The 26724-nt window shown below is 40.0% G+C and overlaps 1 protein-coding gene and 2 long non-coding RNA genes across 4 annotated transcripts in view; all 3 read right to left on the reverse strand.

Moving 5' to 3' along the window:
• LOC118383789 (CUB and sushi domain-containing protein 3-like) overlaps nucleotides 1–25552 on the reverse strand; it is a 44003-nt gene extending 18451 nt beyond the window's left edge. The window contains exons 1-5 of the mRNA XM_052504568.1: nucleotides 24863–25552; nucleotides 21247–21370; nucleotides 15044–15217; nucleotides 3073–3258; nucleotides 1957–2130 (exon numbers count right to left, since the gene is read on the reverse strand). Coding sequence (XP_052360528.1) covers nucleotides 1957–2130; nucleotides 3073–3258; nucleotides 15044–15217; nucleotides 21247–21370; nucleotides 24863–25552 — 1348 coding nt within the window. The remainder of the gene's footprint in view (nucleotides 1–1956; nucleotides 2131–3072; nucleotides 3259–15043; nucleotides 15218–21246; nucleotides 21371–24862) is intronic.
• On the reverse strand, nucleotides 12611–14434 carry LOC127920500 (uncharacterized). 2 transcript variants are annotated; one of them, XR_008106430.1, is made up of 4 exons: nucleotides 14242–14434; nucleotides 13874–14014; nucleotides 12996–13089; nucleotides 12611–12909 (listed from the first exon to the last, which is right to left on the reverse strand). It is a non-coding gene; the product is annotated as an uncharacterized LOC127920500 (long non-coding RNA). The 2 variants fall into 2 exon arrangements; XR_008106429.1 differs by having other exon boundaries at nucleotides 12615–12862.
• Nucleotides 25553–25880: 328 nt separating the features above from the next.
• Nucleotides 25881–26724, reverse strand: part of LOC127920499 (uncharacterized) — a 6223-nt gene continuing 5379 nt past the window's right edge. Inside the window, exon 3 of the long non-coding RNA XR_008106428.1 lies at nucleotides 25881–25947. This is a non-coding gene — a long non-coding RNA (uncharacterized LOC127920499). The remainder of the gene's footprint in view (nucleotides 25948–26724) is intronic.

The raw sequence follows: 26724 nt of genomic DNA on the forward strand, positions 1-26724 counted from the left end.
TCAAATAAACAGGAAGGTGAACAGTCTCCATGACAACCTGGAGAAGCTGATCATAGAACATCTAAATCAAATAAACAGGAAGGTGAACAATCTCCATGACAACCTGGAGAAGCTGCTCATAGAACATCTAAATCAAATAAATATGAACAGTGAGGTATGGGTCATTACCTGAACAGTGAGGTATGGGTCATTCCCTGAACAGTGAGGTATGGGTCATTCCCTGAACAGTGAGGTATGGGTCATTCCCTGAACAGTGAGGTATTGGTCATTCCCTGAACAGTGAGGTATGGGTCATTCCCTGAACAGTGAGGTATGGGTCATTCCCTGAACAGTGAGGTATGGGTCCTTCCCTGAACAGTGAGGTATGGGTCATTCCCTGAACAGTGAGGTATGGGTCATTCCCTGAACAGTGAGGTATGGGTCATTCCCTGAACAGTGAGGTATGGGTCATTCCCTGAACAGTGAGGTATGGGTCATTCCCTGAACAGTGAGGTAATGGTCCTTCCCTGAACAGTGAGGTATGGGTCATTCCCTGAACAGTGAGGTAATGGTCCTTCCCTGAACAGTGAGGTAATGGTCCTTCCCTGAACAGTGAGGTATGGGTCATTCCCTAAACAGTGAGGTGTGGGTCATTCCCTGAACAGTGAGGTATGGGTCCTTCCCTGAACAGTGAGGTATGGGTCCTTCCCTGAACAGTGAGGTAATGGTCCTTCCCTGAACAGTGAGGTATGGGTCATTCCCTGAACAGTGAGGTATGGGTCCTTCCCTGAACAGTGAGGTATGGGTCATTCCCTGAACAGTGAGGTATGGGTCATTCCCTGAACAGTGAGGTATGGGTCATTCCCTGAACAGTGAGGTATGGGTCATTCCCTGAACAGTGAGGTATGGGTCATTCCCTGAACAGTGAGGTGTGGGTCATTCCCTGAACAGTGAGGTATGGGTCATTCCCTGAACAGTGAGGTGTGGGTCATTCCCTGAACAGTGAGGTATGGGTCATTCCCTGAACAGTGAGGTATGGGTCCTTACCTGAACAGTGAGGTATGGGTCATTCCCTGAACAGTGAGGTATGGGTCATTCCCTAAACAGTGAGGTATGGGTCATTCCCTGAACACTGAGGTATGGGTCATTCCCTGAACACTGAGGTATGGGTCATTACCTGAACACTGAGGTATGGGTCATTCCCTGAACACTGAGGTATGGGTCATTACCTGAACAGTGAGGTGTGGGTCATTCCTAAACAGTGAGGTATGGGTCATTACCTGAACAGTGAGGTGTGGGTCATTCCCTGAACAGTGAGGTGTGGGTCATTCCCTGAACAGTGAGGTATGGGTCATTCCCTGAACAGTGAGGTATGGGTCCTTCCCTGAACAGTGAGGTATGGGTCATTCCCTGAACAGTGAGGTATGGGTCCTTACCTGAACAGTGAGGTATGGGTCATTCCCTGAACAGTGAGGTATGGGTCATTCCCTGAACACTGAGGTATGGGTCATTCCCTGAACACTGAGGTGTGGGTCATTCCTAAACAGTGAGGTATGGGTCATTCCCTGAACAGTGAGGTATGGGTCATTCCCTAAACAGTGAGGTATGGGTCATTCCCTGAACACTGAGGTATGGGTCATTACCTGAACAGTGAGGTGTGGGTCATTCCCTGAACAGTGGTGTGGGTCATTCCCTGAACACTGAGGTATGGGTCATTACCTGAACAGTGAGGTGTGGGTCATTCCTAAACAGTGAGGTATGGGTCATTCCCTGAACACTGAGGTATGGGTCATTACCTGAACAGTGAGGTGTGGGTCATTCCCTGAACAGTGAGGTATGGGTCATTCCCTGAACAGTGAGGTATGGCTCATTCCTGAACAGTGAGGTAATGGTCATTCCCTGAACAGTGAGGTGTGGGTCCTTACCTGAACAGTGAGGTGTGGGTCCTTACCTGAACAGTGAGGTAATGATCCTTACCTGAACAGTGAGGTATGGGTCCACTCCAGTGTCCATTGATTTGACAGGTGAGTGATGACTCTCCAATCAGCTCTCTGTCCCCTGAACAGGAGTACTGCACCGTGGAGCCAAACGAGAACTTGTCCCCAACCATGGTACCGTAGGGAGGAGAGCCAGGGTTCCCACAGTCCTCCTCTATAACACACAATAACATTCCCCATAGCCAACAGTCAGAATGTTATGGGACATTAACACTGTGTGTGTCCCAAATGGCACCCTATTCCTTATGTAGTGCACTACTTTTAACTACAGCCCTATTGCCCCTGTATAGGGAATGGGGTGCCATTTCGGATGTAGTCATCATTAACACAACACTCTTAGAAAAAATGATTCCAAAACGGTTTCTTTGGCTGTCAGGAGAACCCAGGAGAACCCTTTTAGGTTCCAGGTAGAACTCTTTTGGGTTCCATGTAGAACTTTCTATCGGAAAGGGTTCTAAAATGGAACTCAATAGGGTTATACCTTTTTTGAAAGAGTGTATACTGTCGGTCAGTATAGCCATTCCAGTCAGCCTTTATTAGGTGATTAGCATTTAGACAGACGTTGGTTACACACATTTGTAACCTATACAAATCAAGTCCATGAAGGATCAAACACATGACTAGAACAACAGGGAGATCGTGGAGAAATGCTACGATGAAGGTCAGTCACAGCAAAAGATACGTACTATTGCGCGATAAATGTGAACTGTGCATCAACCTTTGGTGTGTCTAGGCTTCCTTTTTTATCTCTAGTCTCCTCCTCCTGCACCTCAGTAGTTGTGGGTGTGTGGTACAGGTGTAGGATCTTAATTTGACCTGTATTGTGGTAGCAAAATAATCCTGCACCAACAGGATTTGAATGTTTAGTCCATCATGTGGATTGATCGGGGGTGGGGTGGGTTAAAATGAGGCCACATGTTAAAGTGGAATACTGTTAATACAACCGTGTGACAGAGCAGGTTTTCAGTGAATTTGTGTGAAGAAAAAAAAAAAATCACGAAGCTCATCTGCATTTCCTCAGCAACAAAACAGTGATCGAATAAAGATCCCACATCTGTAGTTTCAACAAGTTGCGAAGAGAAAACAGACGACGTACCAAGACATTCAGGTAGAGGTTTGTCCCAGTGGCCAATAGGTTGACAGGTCAGTGCGGAGGAACCGAACAGGTAGTATCCAGGGTTACAGGTGTAGAACACCACACTGCCCAGGGTGAAGTTACCGTGCTCTATCTTACTCTCCCTGATGGAGTTAGCCGGGATGCCAGGGTCTGTGCAGTTCACCACTGCATGGGAATAAAACACATAGAATTAATTACATTATATCATCGTTAATACAAAAATATAAATAACAGCTATTTGTCAAAACTATTGTATCATTAACAACTATTGTATCAATAACAACTATCGTATCATTAACAACTATTAACAACTATTGTATCATTAACAACTATTGTATCATTAACAACTATTGTATCAATAACAACTATTGTATCAATAACAACTATTGTATCAATAACAACTATTGTATCAATAACAACTATTGTATCAATATTGTATCATTAACAACTATTGTATCATTAACAACTATTGTATCAATAACAACTATTGTATCATTAACAACTATTGTATCATTAACAACTATTGTATCAATAACAACTATTGTATCATTAACAACTATTGTATCAATAACAACTATTGTATCAATAACAACTATTGTATCATTAACAACTATTGTATCAATTAACATTAACTATTGTATCATTAACAACTATTGTATCATTAACAACTATTGTATCAATCAAATTGTATCAATAACAACTATTGTATCAATAACAACTATTGTATCAATAACAACTATTGTATCATTAACAACTATTGTATCAATAACAACTATTGTCAAAACTATTGTATCAATAACAACTATTGTATCAATAACAACTATTGTATCAATAACAACTATTGTATCAATAACAACTATTGTATCATTAACAACTATTGTATCAATAACAACTATTGTCAAAACTATTGTATCAATAACAACTATTGTATCAATAACAACTATTGTATCAAAACTATTGTATCAATAACAACTATTGTATCATTAACAACTATTGTATCAATAAAAACTATTGTATCAAAACTATTGTATCAATAACAACTATTGTATCAATAACAACTATTGTATCAATAACAACTATTGTATCAATAACAACTATTGTATCATTAACAACTATTGTATCATCAATAACAACTATTGTATCATTAACAACTATTGTATCAATAACAACTATCAATAACAACTATTGTATCATTAACAACTATTGTTTCAATAACAACTATTGTATCAATAACAACTATTGTATCAATAACAACTATTGTATCAATAACAACTATTGTATCAATAACAACTATTGTATCATTAACAACTATTGTCAAAACTATTGTATCAATAACAACTATTGTATCATTAACAACTATTGTATCAATAACAACTATTGTATCATTAACAACTATTGTATCATTAACAACTATTGTCAAAACTATTGTATCAATAACAACTATTGTATCAATAACAACTATTGTATCAATAACAACTATTGTATCAATAACAACTATTGTATCAATAACAACTATTGTATCATTAACAACTATTGTATCATTAACAACTATTGTATCAATAACAACTATTGTATCAATAACAACTATTGTATCAATAACAACTATTGTATCAATAACAACTATTGTATCAATAACAACTATTGTATCATTAACAACTATTGTATCATTAACAACTATTGTATCAATATTGTATCAACTATTGTATCAATAACAACTATTGTATCAATAACAACTATTGTATCAATAACAACTATTGTATCAATAACAACTATTGTATCATTAACAACTATTGTATCAATAATTGTCAACTATTGTATCAATAACAACTATTGTATCAATAACAACTATTGTATCAATAACAACTATTGTATCAATAACAACTATTGTATCAATAACAACTAGTATCATTAACAACTATTGTATCAATAACAACTATTGTATCAATAACAACTATTGTATCAATAACAACTATTGTATCAATAACAACTATTGTATCATTAACAACTATTGTATCAATAACAACTATTGTATCAATAACAACTATTGTATCATTAACAACTATTGTATCAATAACAACTATTGTATCAATAACAACTATTGTATCAATCTATTGTATCAATAACAACTATTGTATCAATAACAACTATTGTATCAAAACTATTGTATCAATAACAACTATTGTATCAATAACAACTATTGTATCAATAACAACTATTGTATCAAAACTATTGTATCAATAACAACTATTGTATCAATAACAACTATTGTATCAATAACAACTATTGTATCAATAACAAAGATTGTATCAATAACAACTATTGTATCATTAACAACTATTGTATCAATAACAACTATTGTATCAATAACAACTCAATTGTATCAATAACAACTATTGTATCAATAACAACTATTGTATCAATAACAACTATTGTATCAATAACAACTATTGTATCAATAACAACTATTGTATCAATAACAACTATTGTATCAATAACAACTATTGTATCAATAACAACTATTGTATCAATAACAACTATTGTATCAATAACAACTATTGTATCATTAACAACTATTGTATCATTAACAACTATTGTATCAATAACAACTATTGTATCAATAACAAAGATTGTATCAATAACAACTATTGTATCAATAACAACTATTGTATCAATAACAACTATTGTATCAATAACAACTATCGTATCATTAACAACTATTGTATCATTAACAACTATTGTATCAATAACAACTATTGTATCAACAACTATTGTATCAATATTGTATCAATAACAACTATTGTATCAATAACAACTATTGTATCAACACAAAGATTCCTTGATGCCCTTCCAGACTCCTCTGCCTACCCAAGGACGCCAGAGGACAAAAATCCGTTAACCACCTAACTGAGGATCTCAATTTAACCTTGCGCAATACCCTAGATGCAGTTGCACCCCTAAAAACTAAAAAAATGTCTCATAAGAAACTAGCTCCCTGGTACACAGAAAATACCCGAGCTCTGAAGCAAGCTTCAGAAAATTGGAACGGAAATGGCGCCACACCAAACTGGAAGTCTTCCGACTAGCTTGGAAGGACGGTACCGTGCAGTACCGAAGAGCCCTTACTGCTGCTCGATCGTCCTATTTTTCTAACTTAATTGAGGAAAATAAGAACAATCCGAAATTCCTTTTTGATACTGTGGCAAAGCTAACTAAAAAGCAGCATTCCCCAGAGAGGATGACTTTCACTTTAGCAGTGATAAATTCATGAACTTCTTTGAGGAAAAGATTATGATTATTAGAAAGCAAATTACGGACTCCTCTTTAAACCTCGTATTCCTCCAAACCTCAGTTGTCCTGAGTCTGCACAACTCTGCCAGGACCTAGGATCAAGAGAGACGCTCAAGTGTTTTAGTACTATATCTCTTGACACAATGATGAAAATAATCATGGCCTCTAAACCTTCAAGCTGTATACTGGACCCTATTCCAACTAAACTACTGAAAGAGCTGCTTCCTGTGCTTGGCCCTCCTATGTTGAACATAATAAACGGCTCTCTATCCACTGGATGTGTACCAAACTCACTAAAAGTGGCAGTAATAAAGCCTCTCTTGAAAAAGCCAAACCTTGACCCAGAAAATATAAAAAACTATCGGCCTATATCGAATCTTCCATTCCTCTCAAAGATTTTAGAGAAGGCTGTTAACAACTCACTGCCTTCCTGAAGACAAACAATGTATACGAAATGCTTCAGTCTGGTTTTAGACCCCATCATAGCACTGAGACGGCACTTGTGAAGGTGGTAAATGACATTTTAATGGCATCGGACCGAGGCTCTGCATCTGTCCTCGTGCTCCCTAGACCTTAGTGCTGCTTTTGATACCATCGATCACCACATTCTTTTGGAGAGATTGGAAACCCAAATTGGTCTACACGGACAAGTTCTGGCCTGGTTTAGATCTTATCTGTCGGAAAGATATCAGTTTGTCTCTGTGAATGGTTTGTCCTCTGACAAATCAACTGTACATTTCGGTGTTCCTCAAGGTTCTGTTTTAGGACCACTATTGTTTTCACTATATATTTTACCTCTTGGGGATGTTATTCGAAAACATAATGTAAACTTTCACTGCTATGCGGATGACACACAGCTGTACATTTCAATGAAACATGGTGAAGCCCCAAAATTGCCCTCGCTAGAAGCATGTGTTTCAGACATAAGGAAGTGGATGGCTGCAAACTTTCTACTATTAAACTCGGACAAAACAGAGATGCTTGTTCTAGGTCCCAAGAAACAAAGAGATCTTCTGTTGAATCTGACAATTAATCTTAATGGTTGTACAGTCGTCTCAAATAAAACTGTGAAGGACCTCGGCGTTACTCTGGACCCTGATCTCTCTTTTGAAGAACATATCAAGACCATTTCGAGGACAGCTTTTTTCCATCTACGTAACATTGCAAAAATCAGAAACTTTCTGTCCAAAAATGATGCAGAAAAATTAATTCATGCTTTTGTCACTTCTAGGTTAGACTACTGCAATGCTCTATTTTCCGGCTACCCGGATAAAGCACTAAATAAACTTCAGTTAGTGCTAAATACGGCTGCTAGAATCCTGACTAGAACCAAAAAATTTGATCATATTACTCCAGTGCTAGCCTCTCTACACTGGCTTCCTGTCAAAGCAAGGGCTGATTTCAAGGTTTTACTGCTAACCTACAAAGCATTACATGGGCTTGCTCCTACCTACCTCTCTGATTTGGTCCTGCCGTACATACCTACACGTACGCTACGGTCACAAGACGCAGGCCTCCTAATTGTCCCTAGAATTTCTAAGCAAACAGCTGGAGGCAGGGCTTTCTCCTATAGAGCTCCATTTTTATGGAACGGTCTGCCTACCCATGTCAGAGACGCAAACTCGGTCTCAACCTTTAAGTCTTTACTGAAGACTCATCTCTTCAGTGGGTCATATGATTGAGTGTAGTCTGGCCCAGGAGTGGGAAGGTGAACGGAAAGGCTCTGGAGCAACGAACCGCCCTTGCTGTCTCTGCCTGGCCGGTTCCCCTCTTTCCACTGGGATTCTCTGCCTCTAACCCTGTTACGGGGCTGAGTCACTGGCTTGCTGGGGCTCTCTCGTGCCGTCCCTGGGGGGGTGCGTCACCTGGGTGGGTTGATTCACTGTTGTGGTCGGCCTGTCTGGGTTGCCCCCCTTGGGTTGTACCGTGGCGGAGATCTTTGTGGGCTATACTCGGCCTTGTCTCAGGATGGTAAGTTGGTGGTTGAAGATATCCCTCTAGTGGTGTGGGGGATGTGCTTTGGCAAAGTGGGTGGGGTTATATCCTTCCTGTTTGGCCCTGTCCGGGGTGTCCTCGGATGGGGCCACAGTGTCTCCTGACCCCTCCTGTCTCAGCCTCCAGTATTTATGCTGCAGTAGTTTATGTGTCAGGGGGCTAGGGTCAGTTTGTTATATCTGGAGTACTTCTAACCGTCCTATTCGGTGTCCTGTGTGAATCTAAGTGTGCGTTCTCTAATTCTCTCCTTCTCTCTTTCTTTCTCTCTCTCGGAGGACCTGAGCCCTAGGACCATGTCCCAGGACTACCTGACATGAGGACTCCTTGCTGTCCCCAGTCCACCTGGCCATGCTCCTGCTCCAGTTTCAACTGACCTGAGCCCTAGGACCGTGCCCCAGGACTACCTGACATGAAGGCTCCTTGCTGTCCCCAGTCCACCTGACTGTGCTGCTGCTCCAGTTTCAACTGTTCTGCCTTATTATTATTCGACCATGCTGGTCATTTATGAACATTTGAACATCTTGGTCATGTTCTGTTATAATCTCTACCCGGCACAGCCAGAAGAGGACTGGCCACCCCACATAGCCGGTTCCTCTCTAGGTTTCTTCCTAGGTTTTGGCCTTTCTAGGGAGTTTTCCTAGCCACCGTGCTTTTACACCTGCATTGTTTGCTGTTTGGGGTTTTAGGCTGGGTTTCTGTACAGCACTTTGAGATATCAGCTGATGTACGAAGGGCTATATAAATAAATTTGATTTGATTTGATTTGATATCATTAACAACTATTGTATCATTAACAACTATTGTATCAATAACAACTATTGTATCATTAACAACTATTATATCAATAACAACTATTGTATCATTAACAACTATTGTATTAATAACAACTATTGTATCAATAACAACTATTGTATCATTAACAACTATTGTATCAATAACAACTATTGTATCAATAACAACTATTGTATCAATAACAACTATTGTATCAATAACAACTATTGTCAAAACTATTGTATCAATAACAACTATTGTATCAATAACAACTATTGTATCAATAACAACTATTGTATCAATAACAACTATCGTATCATTAACAACTATTGTATCATTAACAACTATTGTATCAATAACAACTATTGTCAAAACTATTGTATCAATAACAACTATTGTATCAATAACAACTATTGTATCAATAACAACTATTGTATCATTAACAACTATTGTATCAATAACAACTATTGTATCAATAACAACTATTGTATCAATAACAACTATTGTATCATTAACAACTATTGTATCAATAACAACTATTGTATCATTAACAACTATTGTATCATTAACAACTATTGTATCAATAACAACTATTGTATCATTAACAACTATTGTATCAATAACAACTATTGTATCAATAACAACTATTGTATCATTAACAACTATTGTATCATTAACAACTATTGTATCAATAACAACTATTGTATCAATAACAACTATTGTCACAACTATTGTATCAATAACAACTACTGTATCAATAACAACTATTGTATCATTAACAACTATTGTATCAATAACAACTATTGTATCAATAACAACTATTGTATCAATAACAACTATTGTATCAATAACAACTATTGTATCAATAACAACTATTGTATCATTAACAACTATTGTATCATTAACAACTATTGTATCAATAACAACTATTGTCAAAACTATTGTATCAATAACAACTATTGTATCATTAACAACTATTGTATCAATAACAACTATTGTATCAATAACAACTATTGTATCAATAACAACTATTGTATCAATAACAACTATTGTATCATTAACAACTATTGTATCAATAACAACTATTGTATCAATAACAACTATTGTATCAATAACAACTATTGTATCAATAACAACTATTGTATCATTAACAACTATTGTATCAATAACAACTATTGTCAAAACTATTGTATCAATAACAACTATTGTATCATTAACAACTATTGTATCAATAACAACTATTGTATCAATAACAACTATTGTATCATTAACAACTATTGTATCACTAACAACTATTGTATCATTAACAACTATTGTATCAATAACAACTATTGTATCATTAACAACTATTGTATCATTAACAACTATTGTATCATTAACAACTATTGTATCATTAACAACTATTGTATCAATAACAACTATTGTATCATTAACAACTATTGTATCATTAACAACTATTGTCACAACTATTGTATCATTAACAACTATTGTATCATTAACAACTATTGTCACAACTATTGTATCATTAACAACTATTGTCACAACTATTGTATCATTAACAACTATTGTATCATTAACAACTATTGTATCATTAACAACTATTGTATCAATAACAACTATTGTATCATTAACAACTATTGTATCAATAACAACTATTGTATCAATAACAACTATTGTATCAATAACAACTATTGTATCAATAACAACTATTGTATCACTAACAACTATTGTATCAATAACAAAGATTGTCAAAACTATGTCAATATTTCCCCCCAAGCCTGGTCTCAGATCTGCTCGTACCGTCTTGACAACTCCTAGGAAGCACAAACAGATCTGGGACCAGGCTGCAATTTCCCTAATGAATGAATGAACATATTTTCCTATCAACCATCGTCATACCATAGATCTAACTACCCCCCCCCCGTGAATCTCAAACAGTACAACATATTCCATCTGGCTGAACTAGTCATTAGAAAGTGCTTTCTGTGGTATCTGTCAAGTGTCGTCTGTGTTCAATTGCCAGTTAATAATATAATGGCTGAAATGACTCAAATCACAGCCTGCTCCTGTTTATACGATGATGAATGGCTGAAATGACACAAATCACAGCCTGCTCCTGTTTCTACGATGATGAATGGCTGAAATGACTCAAATCACAGCCTGCTCCTGTTTCTACGACGATGAATGGCTGAAATGACACAAATCACAGCCTGCTCCTGTTTCTACGATGATGAATCACTGAAATGGCACAAATCACAGCCTGCTCCTGTTTCTACGATGATGAATGGCTGAAATGACACAAATCACAGCCTGCTCCTGTTTCTACGATGATGAATGGCTGAAATGACACAAATCACAGCCTGCTCCTGTTTCTACGATGATGAATCACTGAAATGACACAAATCACAGCCTGATCCTGTTTCTATGACGATGAATCACTGAAATGACACAAATCACAGCCTGCTCCTGTTTCTACGATGATGAATCACTGAAATGACACAAATCACAGCCTGCTCCTGTTTCTACGATGATGAATCACTGAAATGACACAAATCACAGCCTGCTCCTGTTTCTACGATGATGAATCACTGAAATGACACAAATCACAGCCTGCTCCTGTTTCTACGATGATGAATGGCTGAAATGACACAAATCACAGCCTGCTCCTGTTTCTACGACGATGATACACTGAAATGACACAAATCACAGCCTGCTCCTGTTTCTACGACGATGATACACTGAAATGACACAAATCACAGCCTGCTCCTGTTTCTACGATGATGAATCACTGAAATGACACAAATCACAGCCTGCTCCTGTTTCTACGATGATGAATGGCTGAAATGACACAAATCACAGCCTGCTCCTGTTTCTACGATGATGAATGGCTGAAATGACACAAATCACAGCCTGCTCCTGTTTCTATGACGATGAATGGCTGAAATGACACAAATCACAGCCTGCTCCTGTTTCTACGATGATGAATGGCTGAAATGACACAAATCACAGCCTGCTCCTGTTTCTACGATGATGAATCACTGAAATGACACAAATCACAGCCTGCTCCTGTTTCTACGATGATGAATCACTGAAATGACACAAATCACAGCCTGCTCCTGTTTCTACGATGATGAATGGCTGAAATGGCACAAATCACAGCCTGCTCCTGTTTCTACGATGATGAATGGCTCATCTGCACTTGGATGTACCCGTGCTATATTATGAAGTATTTTAAATACTAATGAGACTTAAAATTACTTGTTTATTTTCCAGAGATGTACTGTAGGCTGTAGGTGTCAGATGTCTGTGCTCTGCTGTTTCTGTAGCCAATGAAATGCTTTGAAAGGCGGGTCATGGCTCACATCAACTCTCCAACACACACACACACATTCATTGATGCCACACACACACACACAGGCATACATTCACACTTTTCACACATACTGCTGTTAGTGTTTATTATCTATCATTTACCCCTACCTACAGTATACTGCTGTTACTGTCTATTATCTATCCTTTACCCCTACCTACAGTATACTGCTGTTACTGTCTATTATCTATCCTTTACCCCTACCTACAGTATACTGCTGTTACTGTCTATTATCTATCCTTTACCCCTACCTACAGTATACTGCTGTTACTGTCTATTATCTATCCTTTACCCCTACCTACAGTATACTGCTGTTACTGTCTATTATCTATCCTTTACCCCTACCTACAGTATACTGCTGTTACTGTCTATTATCTATCCTTTACCCCTACCTACAGTATACTGCTGTTACTGTCTATTACCTACCCTTTACCCCTACCTACAGTATACTGCTGTTACTGTCTATTATCTATCCTACCTACAGTATACTGCTGTTACTGTCTATTATCTATCCTTTACCCCTACCTACAGTATACTGCTGTTACTGTCTATTATCTATCCTTTACCCCAACCTACAGTATACTGCTGTTACTGTCTATTACCTATCCTTTACCCCTACCTACAGTATACTACTGTTACTGTCTATTATCTATCCTTTACCCCTACCTACAGTATACTACTGTTACTGTCTATTATCTATCATTTACCCCTACCTACAGTATACTACTGTTACTGTCTATCCTTTACCTCTACCTACAGTATACTACTGTTACTGTCTATTATCTATCCTTTACCCCTACCTACAGTATACTACTGTTACTGTCTATTATCTATCATTTACCCCTACCTACAGTATACTGCTGTTACTGTCTATTATCTATCCTTTACCCCTACCTACAGTATACTGCTGTTACTGTCTATTATCTATCCTTTACCTCTACCTACAGTATACTACTGTTACTGTCTATTATCTATCATTTACCTCTACCTACAGTATACTACTGTTACTGTCTATTATCTATCCTTTACCCCTACCTACAGTATACTGCTGTTACTGTCTATTATCTATCCTTTACCCCTACCTACAGTATACTACTGTTACTGTCTATTATCTATCATTTACCCCTACCTACAGTATACTGCTGTTACTGTCTATTACCTACCCTTTACCCCTACCTACAGTATACTGCTGTTACTGTCTATTATCTATCCTACCTACAGTATACCGCTGTTACTGTCTATTATCTATCCTTTACCCCTACCTACAGTATACTACTGTTACTGTCTATTATCTATCCTTTACCCCTACCAACAGTATACTGCTGTTACTGTCTATTATCTATCCTTTACCCCTACCTACAGTATACTGCTGTTACTGTCTATTATCTATCCTTTACCCCTACCTACAGTATACTGCTGTTACTGTCTATTATCTATCCTTTACCCCTACCTACAGTATACTGCTGTTACTGTCTATTATCTATCCTTTACCCCTACCTACAGTATACTGCTGTTACTGTCTATTACCTACCCTTTACCCCTACCTACAGTATACTGCTGTTACTGTCTATTATCTATCCTACCTACAGTATACCGCTGTTACTGTCTATTATCTATCCTTTACCCCTACCTACAGTATACTACTGTTACTGTCTATTATCTATCCTTTACCCCTACCAACAGTATACTGCTGTTACTGTCTATTATCTATCCTTTACCCCTACCTACAGTATACTGCTGTTACTGTCTATTATCTATCCTTTACCCCTACCTACAGTATACTGCTGTTACTGTCTATTATCTATCCTTTACCCCTACCTACAGTATACTGCTGTTACTGTCTATTATCTATCCTTTACCCGTACCTACAGTATACTGCTGTTACTGTCTAAGGTGGCTGTTGACTCCACTGCCTGCTCCCCACCTCTACATGAAGGTGGCTGTTGACTCCACCGCCTGCTACCCACCTCTACACAAAGGTGGCTGTTGACTCCACTGCCTGCTACCCACCTCTACACGAAGGTGGCTGTTGACTCCACTGCCTGCTACCCACCTCTACATGAAGGTGGCTGTTGACTCCACCGCCTGCTACCCACCTCTACATGAAGGTGGCTGTTGACTCCACTGCCTGCTACCCACCTCTACATGAAGGTGGCTGTTGACTCCACTGCCTGCTACCCACCTCTACACGAAGGTGGCTGTTGACTCCACTGCCTGCTACCCACCTCTACATGAAGGTGGCTGTTGACTCCACTGCCTGCTACCCACCTCTACATGAAGGTGGCTGTTGACTCCACCGCCTGCTACCCACCTCTACATGAAGGTGGCTGTTGACTCCACTGCCTGCTACCCACCTCTACATGAAGGTGGCTGTTGACTCCACCGCCTGCTACCCACCTCTACATGAAGGTGGCTGTTGACTCCACCGCCTGCTACCCACCTCTACATGAAGGTGGCTGTTGACTCCACTGCCTGCTACCCACCTCTACATGAAGGTGGCTGTTGACTCCACCGCCTGCTACCCACCTCTACATGAAGGTGGCTGTTGACTCCACTGGCGACTCGCCTGGCACTGGGCTCTGGACTCTCCCTCCAGTACGTAACCTTGGTTACAGAAGAAGCTGACCACATCGTTGTAGTTGAATCCGTCCCCTGTAGTTCTCCCATAGATGGGACTGCCTGGATGGCCACATGTGATTGCTGCACACATAAAAAAATACAATTACGGGAAATAATAAATATATGTAAACGACGGGGCCATTTTGAGTATCCCCATCGGTGTTCTAGTGACATTGTCTTGGTCTAATCTGGACCTCCAAGCCAGTTTCCCTGGTTTGTTTTATTACTCAACCCCCTCTATTAGAGGACTGCTTTAGATCTGGGACACCAGGTTGGGTTTGCAATTCATTTTCAGTTCGAACAGAAGAAAAAAAACAGAATTACTCCGGACCTCGTAGGGTAACAATTGAATATCCCCTGGTTCAAAAAAAGGAGGGGGGTTCACCCATTCTAGTCATTCTATTTCTATGGCTGCAGCACAGTAAATGGGGGGGGTCACCCATTCTAGTAATTCCATTTCTATGCCTGCAGCACAGTAACGGGTGGTTTACCCATTGGGGGGTTCATCCATTCTAGTCATTTAGATTTACATTTAAGTCATTTAGCAGACACTCTTATCCAGAGCGACTTACATTCTATTTCTATGCCTGCAGCACAGTAAAGGGGGGGTTCACCCATTCCAGTCATTCTATTTCTATGCCTGCAGCACGGTAAGGGGGGTTCACCCATTCTAGTCATTCTATTTCTATGCCTGCAGCACAGTAAATGGGGGGGGTTCACCCATTCTAGTCATTCTATTTCTATGCCTGCAGCACAGTAAAGGGGGGGGTTCACCCATTCTAGTCATTCTATTTCTATGCCTAAAAGGGGGTGGGGGACAGGAGTTCAATACAGCTGATGAATATTCAACACATCATCAACACCATTACCATTCTATTAACCCTGGAACACCCAGAGAGATCAAGTTCTATATTTTGATGAAGATGAAAATGGACTAGAATAATGTTCGTAGTGAAGAGGAAACCTCCGTAAGTCAACTAGAGAGATTTGTTGACACAGCAGCAGTAAGCTCACTGTACACTCCAATTCAACTGTAAACAAACGTTCACATCAATATGAGTAGATTCAGGATGTCCCTTGTGGGCATCCGTATTTTCTACAAAGCATTAAGTTAAGTAAACAAGTCGACTCGTGTTTTTGGCACTGTTGCTGTGCCTATTCATTAGAGTCATGTTGGCTGGGTGGGGTTGGGGGAATATGATGGGAGATTGGGGGTGGAGTCATGTTGGCTGGGTGGGGTTGGGGGTGGAGTCATGTTGGCTGGGTGGGGTTGGGGGTGGAGTCATGTTGGCTGGGTGCGGTTGGGGGTGGAGTCATGTTGGTTGGGTGGGGTTGGAGTTATGTTGGGTGGGTGGGGTTGGGGGTGGAGTCATGTTGGCTGGGTGGGGTTGGAGTCATGTTGAGTGGGTGGGGTTGGGGGTGGAGTCATGTTGGGTGGGTGGGGTTGGGGTACTATGATGGTGGAGGCCCCCAAAATAACCTAACAAATACACAGACCAGTAGGGTCTATATAACAACATGTACAGACCAGTAGGGTAGATATAACAACATGTACAGACCAGTAGGGTAGATATAACAACATGTACAGACCAGTAGGGTTTATATAACAACATGTACAGACCAGTAGGGTAGATATAACAACATATACAGACCAGTAGGGTTTATACAACAACATGTCCAGACCAGTAGGGTAGATATAACAACATGTACAGACCAGTAGGGTAGATATAACAACATGTACAGACCAGTAGGGTAGATATAACAACATGTACAGACCAGTAGGGTTTATATAACAACATGTACAGACCAGTAAGGTTTATATAACAACATTTCCAGACCAGTAGGGTAGATATAACAACATGTACAGACCAGTAGGGTTTATATAACAACATGTACAGACCAGTAGGGTTTATATAACATGTACAGACCAGTAGGGTAGATATAACAACATGTACAGACCAGTAGGGTTTATATAACAACATGTCCAGACCAGTAGGGTTTATATAACAACATGTACAGACCAGTAGGGTTTATATAACAACATGTACAGACCAGTAGGGTAGATATAACAACATGTACAGACCAGTAGGGTTTATATAACAACATGTACAGACCAGTAGGGTAGATATAACAACATGTACAGACCAGTAGGGTTTATATAACAACATGTACAGACCAGTAGGGTAGATATAACAACATGTACAGACCAGTAGGGTAGATATAACAACATGTACAGACCAGTAGGGTAGATATAACAACATGTACAGACCAGTAGGGTTTATATAACAACATGTCCAGACCAGTAGGGTTTATATAACAACATGTACAGACCAGTAGGGTTTATATAACAACATGTACAGACCAGTAGGGTTTATATAACAACATGTACAGACCAGTAGGGTTTATATAACATGTACAGACCAGTAGGGTAGATATAACAACATGTACAGACCAGTAGGGTTTATATAACAACATGTCCAGACCAGTAGGGTAGATATAACAACATGTCCAGACCAGTAGGGTTTATATAACAACATGTACAGACCAGTAGGGTATATATAACAACATGTACAGACCAGTAGGGTAGATATAACAACATGTCCAGACCAGTAGGGTAGATATAACAACATGTCCAGACCAGTAGGATAGATATAACAACATGTACAGACCAGTAGGGTAGATATAACAACATGTACAGACCAGTAGGGTAGATATAACAACATGTACAGACCAGTAGGGTAGATATAACAACATGTAAAGACCAGTAGGGTAGATATAACAACATGTCCAGACCAGTAGGGTAGATATAACAACATGTCCAGACCAGTAGGGTTTACATAACAACATGTCCAGACCAGTAGGGTAGATATAACAACATGTACAGACCAGTAGGGTTTATATAACAACATGTACAGACCAGTAGGGTTTATATAACAACATGTACAGACCAGTAGGGTTTATATAACATATACAGACCAGTAGGGTAGATATAACAACATGTACAGACCAGTAGGGTAGACATAACAACATGTACAGACCAGTAGGGTTTATATAACAACATGTACAGACCAGTAGGGTTTATATAACATGTACAGACCAGTAGGGTTTATATAACATATACAGACCAGTAGGGTAGATATAACAACATGTACAGACCAGTAGGGTAGACATAACAACATGGCCAGACCAGTAGGGTTTATATAAGAACATGTACAGACCAGTATGGGGTAGATATAACATGTACAGACCAGTAGGGTTTATATAACAACATGTACAGACCAGTAGGGTAGATATAACAACATGTACAGACCAGTAGGGTAGATATAACAACATGTACAGACCAGTAGGGTAGATATAACAACATGTACAGACCAGTAGGGTTTATATAACAACATGTACAGACCAGTAGGGTAGATATAACAACATGTACAGACCAGTAGGGTAGATATAACAACATGTACAGACCAGTAGGGTAGATATAACAACATGTACAGACCAGTAGGGTAGATATAACAACATGTACAGACCAGTAGGGTTTATATAACAACATGTACAGACCAGTAGGGTAGATATAACAACATGTACAGACCAGTAGGGTAGATATAACAACATGTACAGACCAGTAGGGTAGATATAACATGTACAGACCAGTAGGGTTTATATAACAACATGTACAGACCAGTAGGGTAGATATAACAACATGTACAGACCAGTAGGGTAGATATAACAACATGTACAGACCAGTAGGGTTTATATAACAACATGTACAGACCAGTAGGGTAGATATAACAACATGTACAGACCAGTAGGGTTTATATAACAACATGCCCAGACCAGTAGGGTAGATATAACAACATGTACAGACCAGTAGGGTAGATATAACAACATGTACAGACCAGTAGGGTTTATATAACAACATGTACAGACCAGTAGGGTAGATATAACAACATGTACAGACCAGTAGGGTTTATATAACAACATGTACAGACCAGTAGGGTAGATATAACAACATGTACAGACCAGTAGGGTAGATATAACAACATGTACAGACCAGTAGGGTAGATATAACAACATGTACAGACCAGTAGGGTAGATATAACAACATGTACAGACCAGTAGGGTTAGATATAACAACATGTACAGACCAGTAGGGTAGATATAACAACATGTACAGACCAGTAGGGTAGATATAACAACATGTACAGACCAGTAGGATATAACAACATGTAGATATAATATAACATCATGTACAGACCAGTAGGGTAGATATAACATCATGTACAGACCAGTAGGGTAGATATAACAACATGTACAGACCAGTAGGGTAGATATAACAACATGTCCAGACCAGTAGGGTAGATATAACAACATGTACAGACCAGTAGGGTAGATATAACAACATGTACAGACCAGTAGGGTAGATATAACAACATGTACAGACCAGTAGGGTAGATATAACAACATGTACAGACCAGTAGGGTAGATATAACATCATGTACAGACCAGTAGGGTAGATATAACATCATGTACAGACCAGTAGGGTAGATATAACAACATGTACAGACCAGTAGGGTAGATATAACAACATGTCCAGACCAGTAGAAGGTAGATATAACATCATGTACAGACCAGTAGGGTAGATATAACAACATGTACAGACCAGTAGGGTAGATATAATAACAACATGTACAGACCAGTAGGGTAGATATAACAACATGTACAGACCAGTAGGGTATATATAACAACATGTACAGACCAGAAGGACCAGTAGATATAACATCATGTACAGACCAGTAGGGTAGACATAACAACATGGCCAGACCAGTAGGGTTTATATAACAACATGTACAGACCAGTAGGGTAGATATAACATCATGTACAGACCAGTAGGGTAGATATAACAACATGTACAGACCAGTAGGGTAGATATAACAACATGTACAGACCAGTAGGGTAGATATAACAACATGTACAGACCAGTAGGGTATATATAACAACATGTACAGACCAGAAGGGTAGATATAACATCATGTACAGACCAGTAGGGTAGACATAACAACATGGCCAGACCAGTAGGGTAGACATAACAACATGGCCAGACCAGTAGGGTTTATATAACAACATGTACAGACCAGTAGGGTAGATATAACAACATGTACAGACCAGTAGAGGTAGATATAACAACATGTACAGACCAGTAGGGTTTATATAACAACATGTACAGACCAGTAGACATGTACAGACCAGATATAACAACATGTACAGACCAGTAGGGGTAACACATGTACAGATAGATATAACAACATGGCCAGACCAGTAGGGTTTATATAACAACATGTACAGACCAGTAGGGTAGATATAACATCATGTACAGACCAGTAGGGTAGATATAACAACATGTACAGACCAGTAGGGTAGATATAACAACATGTACAGACCAGTAGGGTAGATATAACAACATGTACAGACCAGTAGGGTATATATAACAACATGTACAGACCAGAAGGGGTAGATATAACATCATGTACAGACCAGTAGGGTAGACATAACAACATGGCCAGACCAGTAGGGTAGACATAACAACATGGCCAGACCAGTAGGGTTTATATAACAACATGTACAGACCAGTAGGGTAGATATAACAACATGTACAGACCAGTAGGGTTTATATAACAACATGTCCAGACCAGTAGGGTAGATATAACAACATGTACAGACCAGTAGGGTAGATATAACAACATGTACAGACCAGTAGGGTAGATATAACAACATGTCCAGACCAGTAGGGTTTATATAACAACATGTACAGACCAGTAGGGTAGACATAACAACATGTACAGACCAGTAGGGTTTATATAACAACATGTACAGACCAGTAGGGTAGATATAACATGTCCAGACCAGTAGGGTAGATATAACAACATGTACAGACCAGTAGGGTCGATATAACAACATGTACAGACCAGTAGGGTAGATATAACATCATGTACAGACCAGTAGGGTAGATATAACAACATGTACAGACCAGTAGGGTGGATATAACAACATGTACAGACCAGTAGGGTAGATATAACATGTACAGACCAGTAGGGTAGAGGGTGAATACGTACAGACACACAGCGGCAGCTGTCCAGACCAGAGGTGATCCTGCTGGCAGATGCGGACCGAGGATCCTATGAGTCTGAAGCCAGGGTTACACTGGTAGACCACGGTGTCTCTGTATCCAGTTCTCCCCTATCGCCTGACCGTTCACCGTCTGTTCGGGATACCGCAGTGACCAGCTGGAGAGGGGGGGTTAGGGGCAATCAATCAATCAATCAAATGTATTTAGCATATCGACACTTTTTTTTACAACAATATTTACTACGACGTGCAAAGTTAAACTCATGGGGCAAGTCTGAAATGTCCTGTTTCTTACATGAGTCCACTACTCTAGTGAAACGTAGTGCTTTGTATAGGGAATATGGAGTCACTTCAGACACAGTTATGTACAGTCAGACATCCAATAAAAGAGAAAGAAAGCAGTCTATGTCTCTATGTCTCCTCTATGTATCCTCTATATGTCCTCTATATATCCTCTATATATCCTCTATATATCCTCTATATCTCCTCTATATCCTCTATATATCCTCTATATATCCTCTATATATCCTCTATGTATCCTCTATGTATCCTCTATATGTCCTCTATGTATCCTCTATGTATTCTCTATATCCTCTATATATCCTCTATGTATCCTATATGTATCCTCTATATCTCATCTATGTTATCTCTATGTATCCTCTATATATATTCTATGTATCCTCTATATATCCTCTATATATCCTCTATATGTCCTCTATATATCCTCTATGTATCCTCTATATATCCTCTATATATCCCCTATATGCCCTCTATTTATCCTCTATATGTCCTCTATATATCCTCTATATGTCCTCTATATATCCTCTATAAAGCCTCTATATATCCTCTATGTCCCTCTATATATCCTCTTTATGTCCTCTATATGTCCTCTATGTATCCTCTATGTATCCTCTATATGTCCTCTATATGTCCTCTATATGTCCTCTATGTCTCCTCTATATATCCTCTATGTGTCCTCTATATGTCATCTATTTAGCCTCTATGTATCCTCTATATGTCCTCTATATATCCTCTATATATCCTCCATGTCTCCTCTATGTGTCCTCTATATATCCTCTATGTGTCCTCTATGTGTCCTCTATGTATCCTCTATGTATCCTCTATGTATCCTCTTTATATCCTCTATGTCTCCTCTATGTATCCTCTATGTATCCTCTACGTATCCTCTATGCATCCTCTATGTATCCTCTATATGTCCTCTATGTGTCCTCTATATATCCTCTATATCCTCTATGTGTCCTCTATATGTAATCTATTTAGCCTCTATGTATCCTCTATGTATCCTCTATATGTCCTCTATATATCCTCTATATATCCTCTATGTCTCCTCTATGTGTCCTCTATATATCCTCTATGTGTCCTCTATATATCCTCTATGTGTCCTCTATGTATCCTCTATGTGTCCTCTATATATCCTCTATGTATCCTCTATGTATCCTCTATGTATCCACTACGTATCCTCTATGCATCCTCTATGTATCCTCTATGTCTCTATATGGCCTCTATATATCCTCTATATATCCTCTATGTATCCTCTATGTATCCTCTATATGTCCTCTATGTATCCTCTATATGTCCTCTATATGGCCTCTATATATCCTCTATATCCTCTATATCTCCTCTATATACCCTCTATATGTCCTCTATGTATCCTCTATATGTCCTCTATGTATCCTCTTATATCTCTATATGTCCTCTATATGTAATCTATTTAGCCTCTATGTATCCTCTATATGTCCTCCATATATCCTCTATGTCTCCTCTATGTATCCTCTATGTATCCTCTACGTATCCTCTATGTATCCTCTATGTATTCTCCATATATCCTCTATGTCTCCTCTATGTATCCTCTATGTATCCTCTATGTATTCTCTATGTCTCCTCTATGTATCCTCTATGTATCCTCTATGTATCCTCTATGTATCCTCTATGTATTCTCCATATATCCTCTATGTCTCCTCTATGTATCCTCTATGTATCCTCTACGTATCCTCTATGTATCCTCTATGTATTCTCCATATATCCTCTATGTCTCCTCTATGTATCCTCTATGTATCCTCTATGTATTCTCTATGTCTCCTCTATGTCACCTCTATGTATCCTCTATATATCTTCTACATACAGTTGAAGTCGGAAGTTTACATATACTTTAGCCAACTACATTTAAACTCAGTTTTTCACAATTCCTGACATTTAATCCTAGTAAAAAATGATAGTTTTAGGTCAGTTAGGATCGCCACTTTAATTTTAAGAATGTGAAATGTCAGAATTAATAGTAGGGAGAATGATTTATTTCAGCTTTTATTTCTTTCATCACATTCCCAGTGGGTCAGAAAGATTACATACACTCAATTAGTATTCGGTAGTATTGCCTTTAAATTGTTTAACGTTCAAAAGCGCTTCGGGTAGCCTTCCACAAGCTTCCCCAATAAGTTGGGAATTTTGGCCCATTCCTCTGGACAGAGCTGATGTAATTAAGTCAGGTTTGTAGGCCTCCTTGCTAGCACACGCTTTTTCAGTTCTGCTTACACATTTTCTATAGGATTGAGGCCAGAGCTTTGTGATGGCAACTCCAATACCTTGACTTTGTTGTCCATTTTGCCACAACTTTGGAAGTATGCTTGGGGTCATTGTCCATCTGGAAGACCCATTTGCGACCAAGCTTTAACTTCCTGACTGATGTCTTAAGATGTTGCTTAAATATATCCACGTAATTTTGCTCCCTCATGACGCCATCTATTTTGTGAAGTGCACCAGTCCCTCCTGCAGCAAAGCACCCCCACAACATGATGCTGCCACCCCCGTGCTTCACGGTTGTGATGGTGTTCTTCGGTTTGCAAGCTTCCCTTTTTCCTCCAAACATAACGATGGTCATTATGGGCAAACAGCTCTATTTTTGTTTCATCAGACCATTCATCAGACATTTCTCCAAACATACGATCTTTGTCCCCATGTGCAAGGTCCTTTGCTGATGAACCAGATTGTGGAGGTCTACAATGTTGTTTCTGAAGTCTTTTTCTTAACAATTTATTTTTTGATTTTCCCATGACGTCAAGCAAAAGAGGCACTGAGTTTGAAGGTAGGCCCTGGAATACATCCACAGGTACACCTCCAATTGACCCAAATGATGTCAATTAGCCTATCAGAAGCTTCTAAAGCCATGACATAATTTTCTGGAATTTTCCAAGCTGTTTAAAGACTCTGTTAACTTAGTGTTTGTAAACTTCTGACCCACTGGAATTGTGATACAATGAATTATAAGTGAAATAATCTGTCTGTAAACAATTGTTTGAAAAAATTACTTGTGTCATGCACAAAGTAGATGTCCTAACCGACTTGCCAAAACTATAGTTTGTTAACAATACATTTGTGGAGAGGTTGAAAAACGAGTTTTTATACTCCAACCTAAATGTCTGTAAACTTCCCACTTCAACTGTATATAACATATGGACACTTTTACAACACTGTTGTGTGACCAGGGCTGCCTGACCAGGACCAGGGTCTGTAGTGACGCCTGAGAAGCAACACTGTGTTGCTGTGACCAGGGTCTGTAGTGATGCCTGAGAAGCAACACTGTGTTGCCGTGACCAGGGTCTGTAGTGACGCCTGAGAAGCAACACTGTGTTGCCGTGACCAGGGTCTGTAGTGACGCCTGAGAAGCAACACTGTGTTGCCGTGACCAGGGTCTGTAGTGATGCCTGAGAAGCAACACCGTGTTGCTGTGACCAGGGTCTGTAGTGATGCCTGAGAAGCAACACTGTGTTGCTGTGACCAGGGTCTGTAGTGACGCCTGAGAAGCAACACTGTGTTGCTGTGACCAGGGTCTGTAGTGATGCCTGAGAAGCAACACCGTGTTCCCGTGACCAGGGTCTGTAGTGATGCCTGAGAAGCAACACTGTTGCCGTGACCAGGGTCTGTAGTGATGCCTGAGAGGCAACACTGTGTTGTTGTGACCAGGGTCTGTAGTGATGCCTGAGAAGCTGTGACCAGGGTCTGTAGTGATGCCTGAGAAGCAACACCGTGTTGCTGTGACCAGGGTCTGTAGTGATGCCTGAGAAGCAACACTGTGTTGCTGTGACCAGGGTCTGTAGTGATGCCTGAGAAGCAACACTGTGTTGCTGTGACCAGGGTCTGTAGTGATGCCTGAGAAGCAACACTGTGTTGCTGTGGTCTGTAGTGATGCCTGAGAAGCAACACTGTGTTGCTGTGACCAGGGTATGTAGTGATGCCTGAGAAGCAACACTGTGTTGCCGTGACAGGGTCTGTGGGCATGATGGCACAAACAGACTGCTACCCAGGCTAGAGTGGGAGTCCCTACCCAGGCATTGAGTCTCTGCTGTCATGACAAGGAGTGGCCCAAACAGACTGGTACCCAGGCTGGAGTGGGAGTCCCTACCCAGGCATTGAGTCTCTGCTGTCATGACAAGGAGTGGCGAGTAGTGGGCATGATGGCACAAACAGACTGGTACCCAGGCTAGAGTGGGAGTCCCTACCCAGGCATTGAGTCTCTGTGCCGCTCCACAGTCCTGACAGCATGCACTCCCTCACGGTGGAGCCCACCAGGATGTATCCAGGGTTGCAGCTGAAGATGGCGGAGGCTGCAAACGTAGTCTGAGTTCCAATCTTTCTCCCATTAGGAGGAGTGGGCAGCTCTCCACAGGAAATGACTGTAGTAAGAAAGAGATAGACAGGTGAGACCAGAGAGAGAGAGAGGGGAGAGCAGAGAGAAAGAGCGAGAGGGGAGACCAGAGAGAGAGAGACAGGGGAGACCAGAGAGAGACAGACAGGGGAGTGCAGAGAGGAAGAGACAGACAGACAGGGGAAAGTAGAGAGAGAGAGAGACAGGGAGAGCAGAGAGAGCGAGACAGAGAGAGAGAGAGAGAGAGAGAGAGGGGGAAATCAGAGAGAGAGAGGGGAAATCAGAGAGAGAGAGAGAGGGAAATCAGAGAGAGAGGGAGAGAGAGAGAGAGAGAGAGAGAGAGAGAGAGAGAGAGAGAGAGGAGGAAATCAGAGAGAGAGAGGGGAAATCAGAGAGAGAGAGGAAATCAGAGAGAGAGAGAGAGAGAGAGAGAGAGAGAGAGAGAGAGAGAGAGAGAGAGAGGGGAAATCAGAGAGAGAGGGGGAAATCAGAGAGAGAGAGAGGGGAAATCAGAGAGAGAGAGAGAGAGAGAGAGGGAAATCAGAGAGAGAGAGAGGGAGAGAGAGAGAGAGAGAGAGAGAGAGAGAGAGAGAGAGAGAGAGAGAGAGAGAGAGAGAGAGAGAGAGGGGGAAATCAGAGAGAGAGAGGGAAATCAGAGAGAGAGAGGAAATCAGAGAGAGAGAGGGAAATCAGAGAGAGAGAGAGAGAGGGGGAAATCAGAGAGAGAGAGAGGGAGAGAGAGAGAGAGAGAGAGAGAGAGAGAGGAGAGAGAGAGGGAGAGAGAGAGAGAGAGAGAGAGAGAGAG

The sequence above is a fragment of the Oncorhynchus keta genome, unplaced genomic scaffold, assembly GCF_023373465.1.
Source record: "Oncorhynchus keta strain PuntledgeMale-10-30-2019 unplaced genomic scaffold, Oket_V2 Un_contig_19672_pilon_pilon, whole genome shotgun sequence".
NCBI lineage: Eukaryota > Metazoa > Chordata > Actinopteri > Salmoniformes > Salmonidae > Oncorhynchus > Oncorhynchus keta.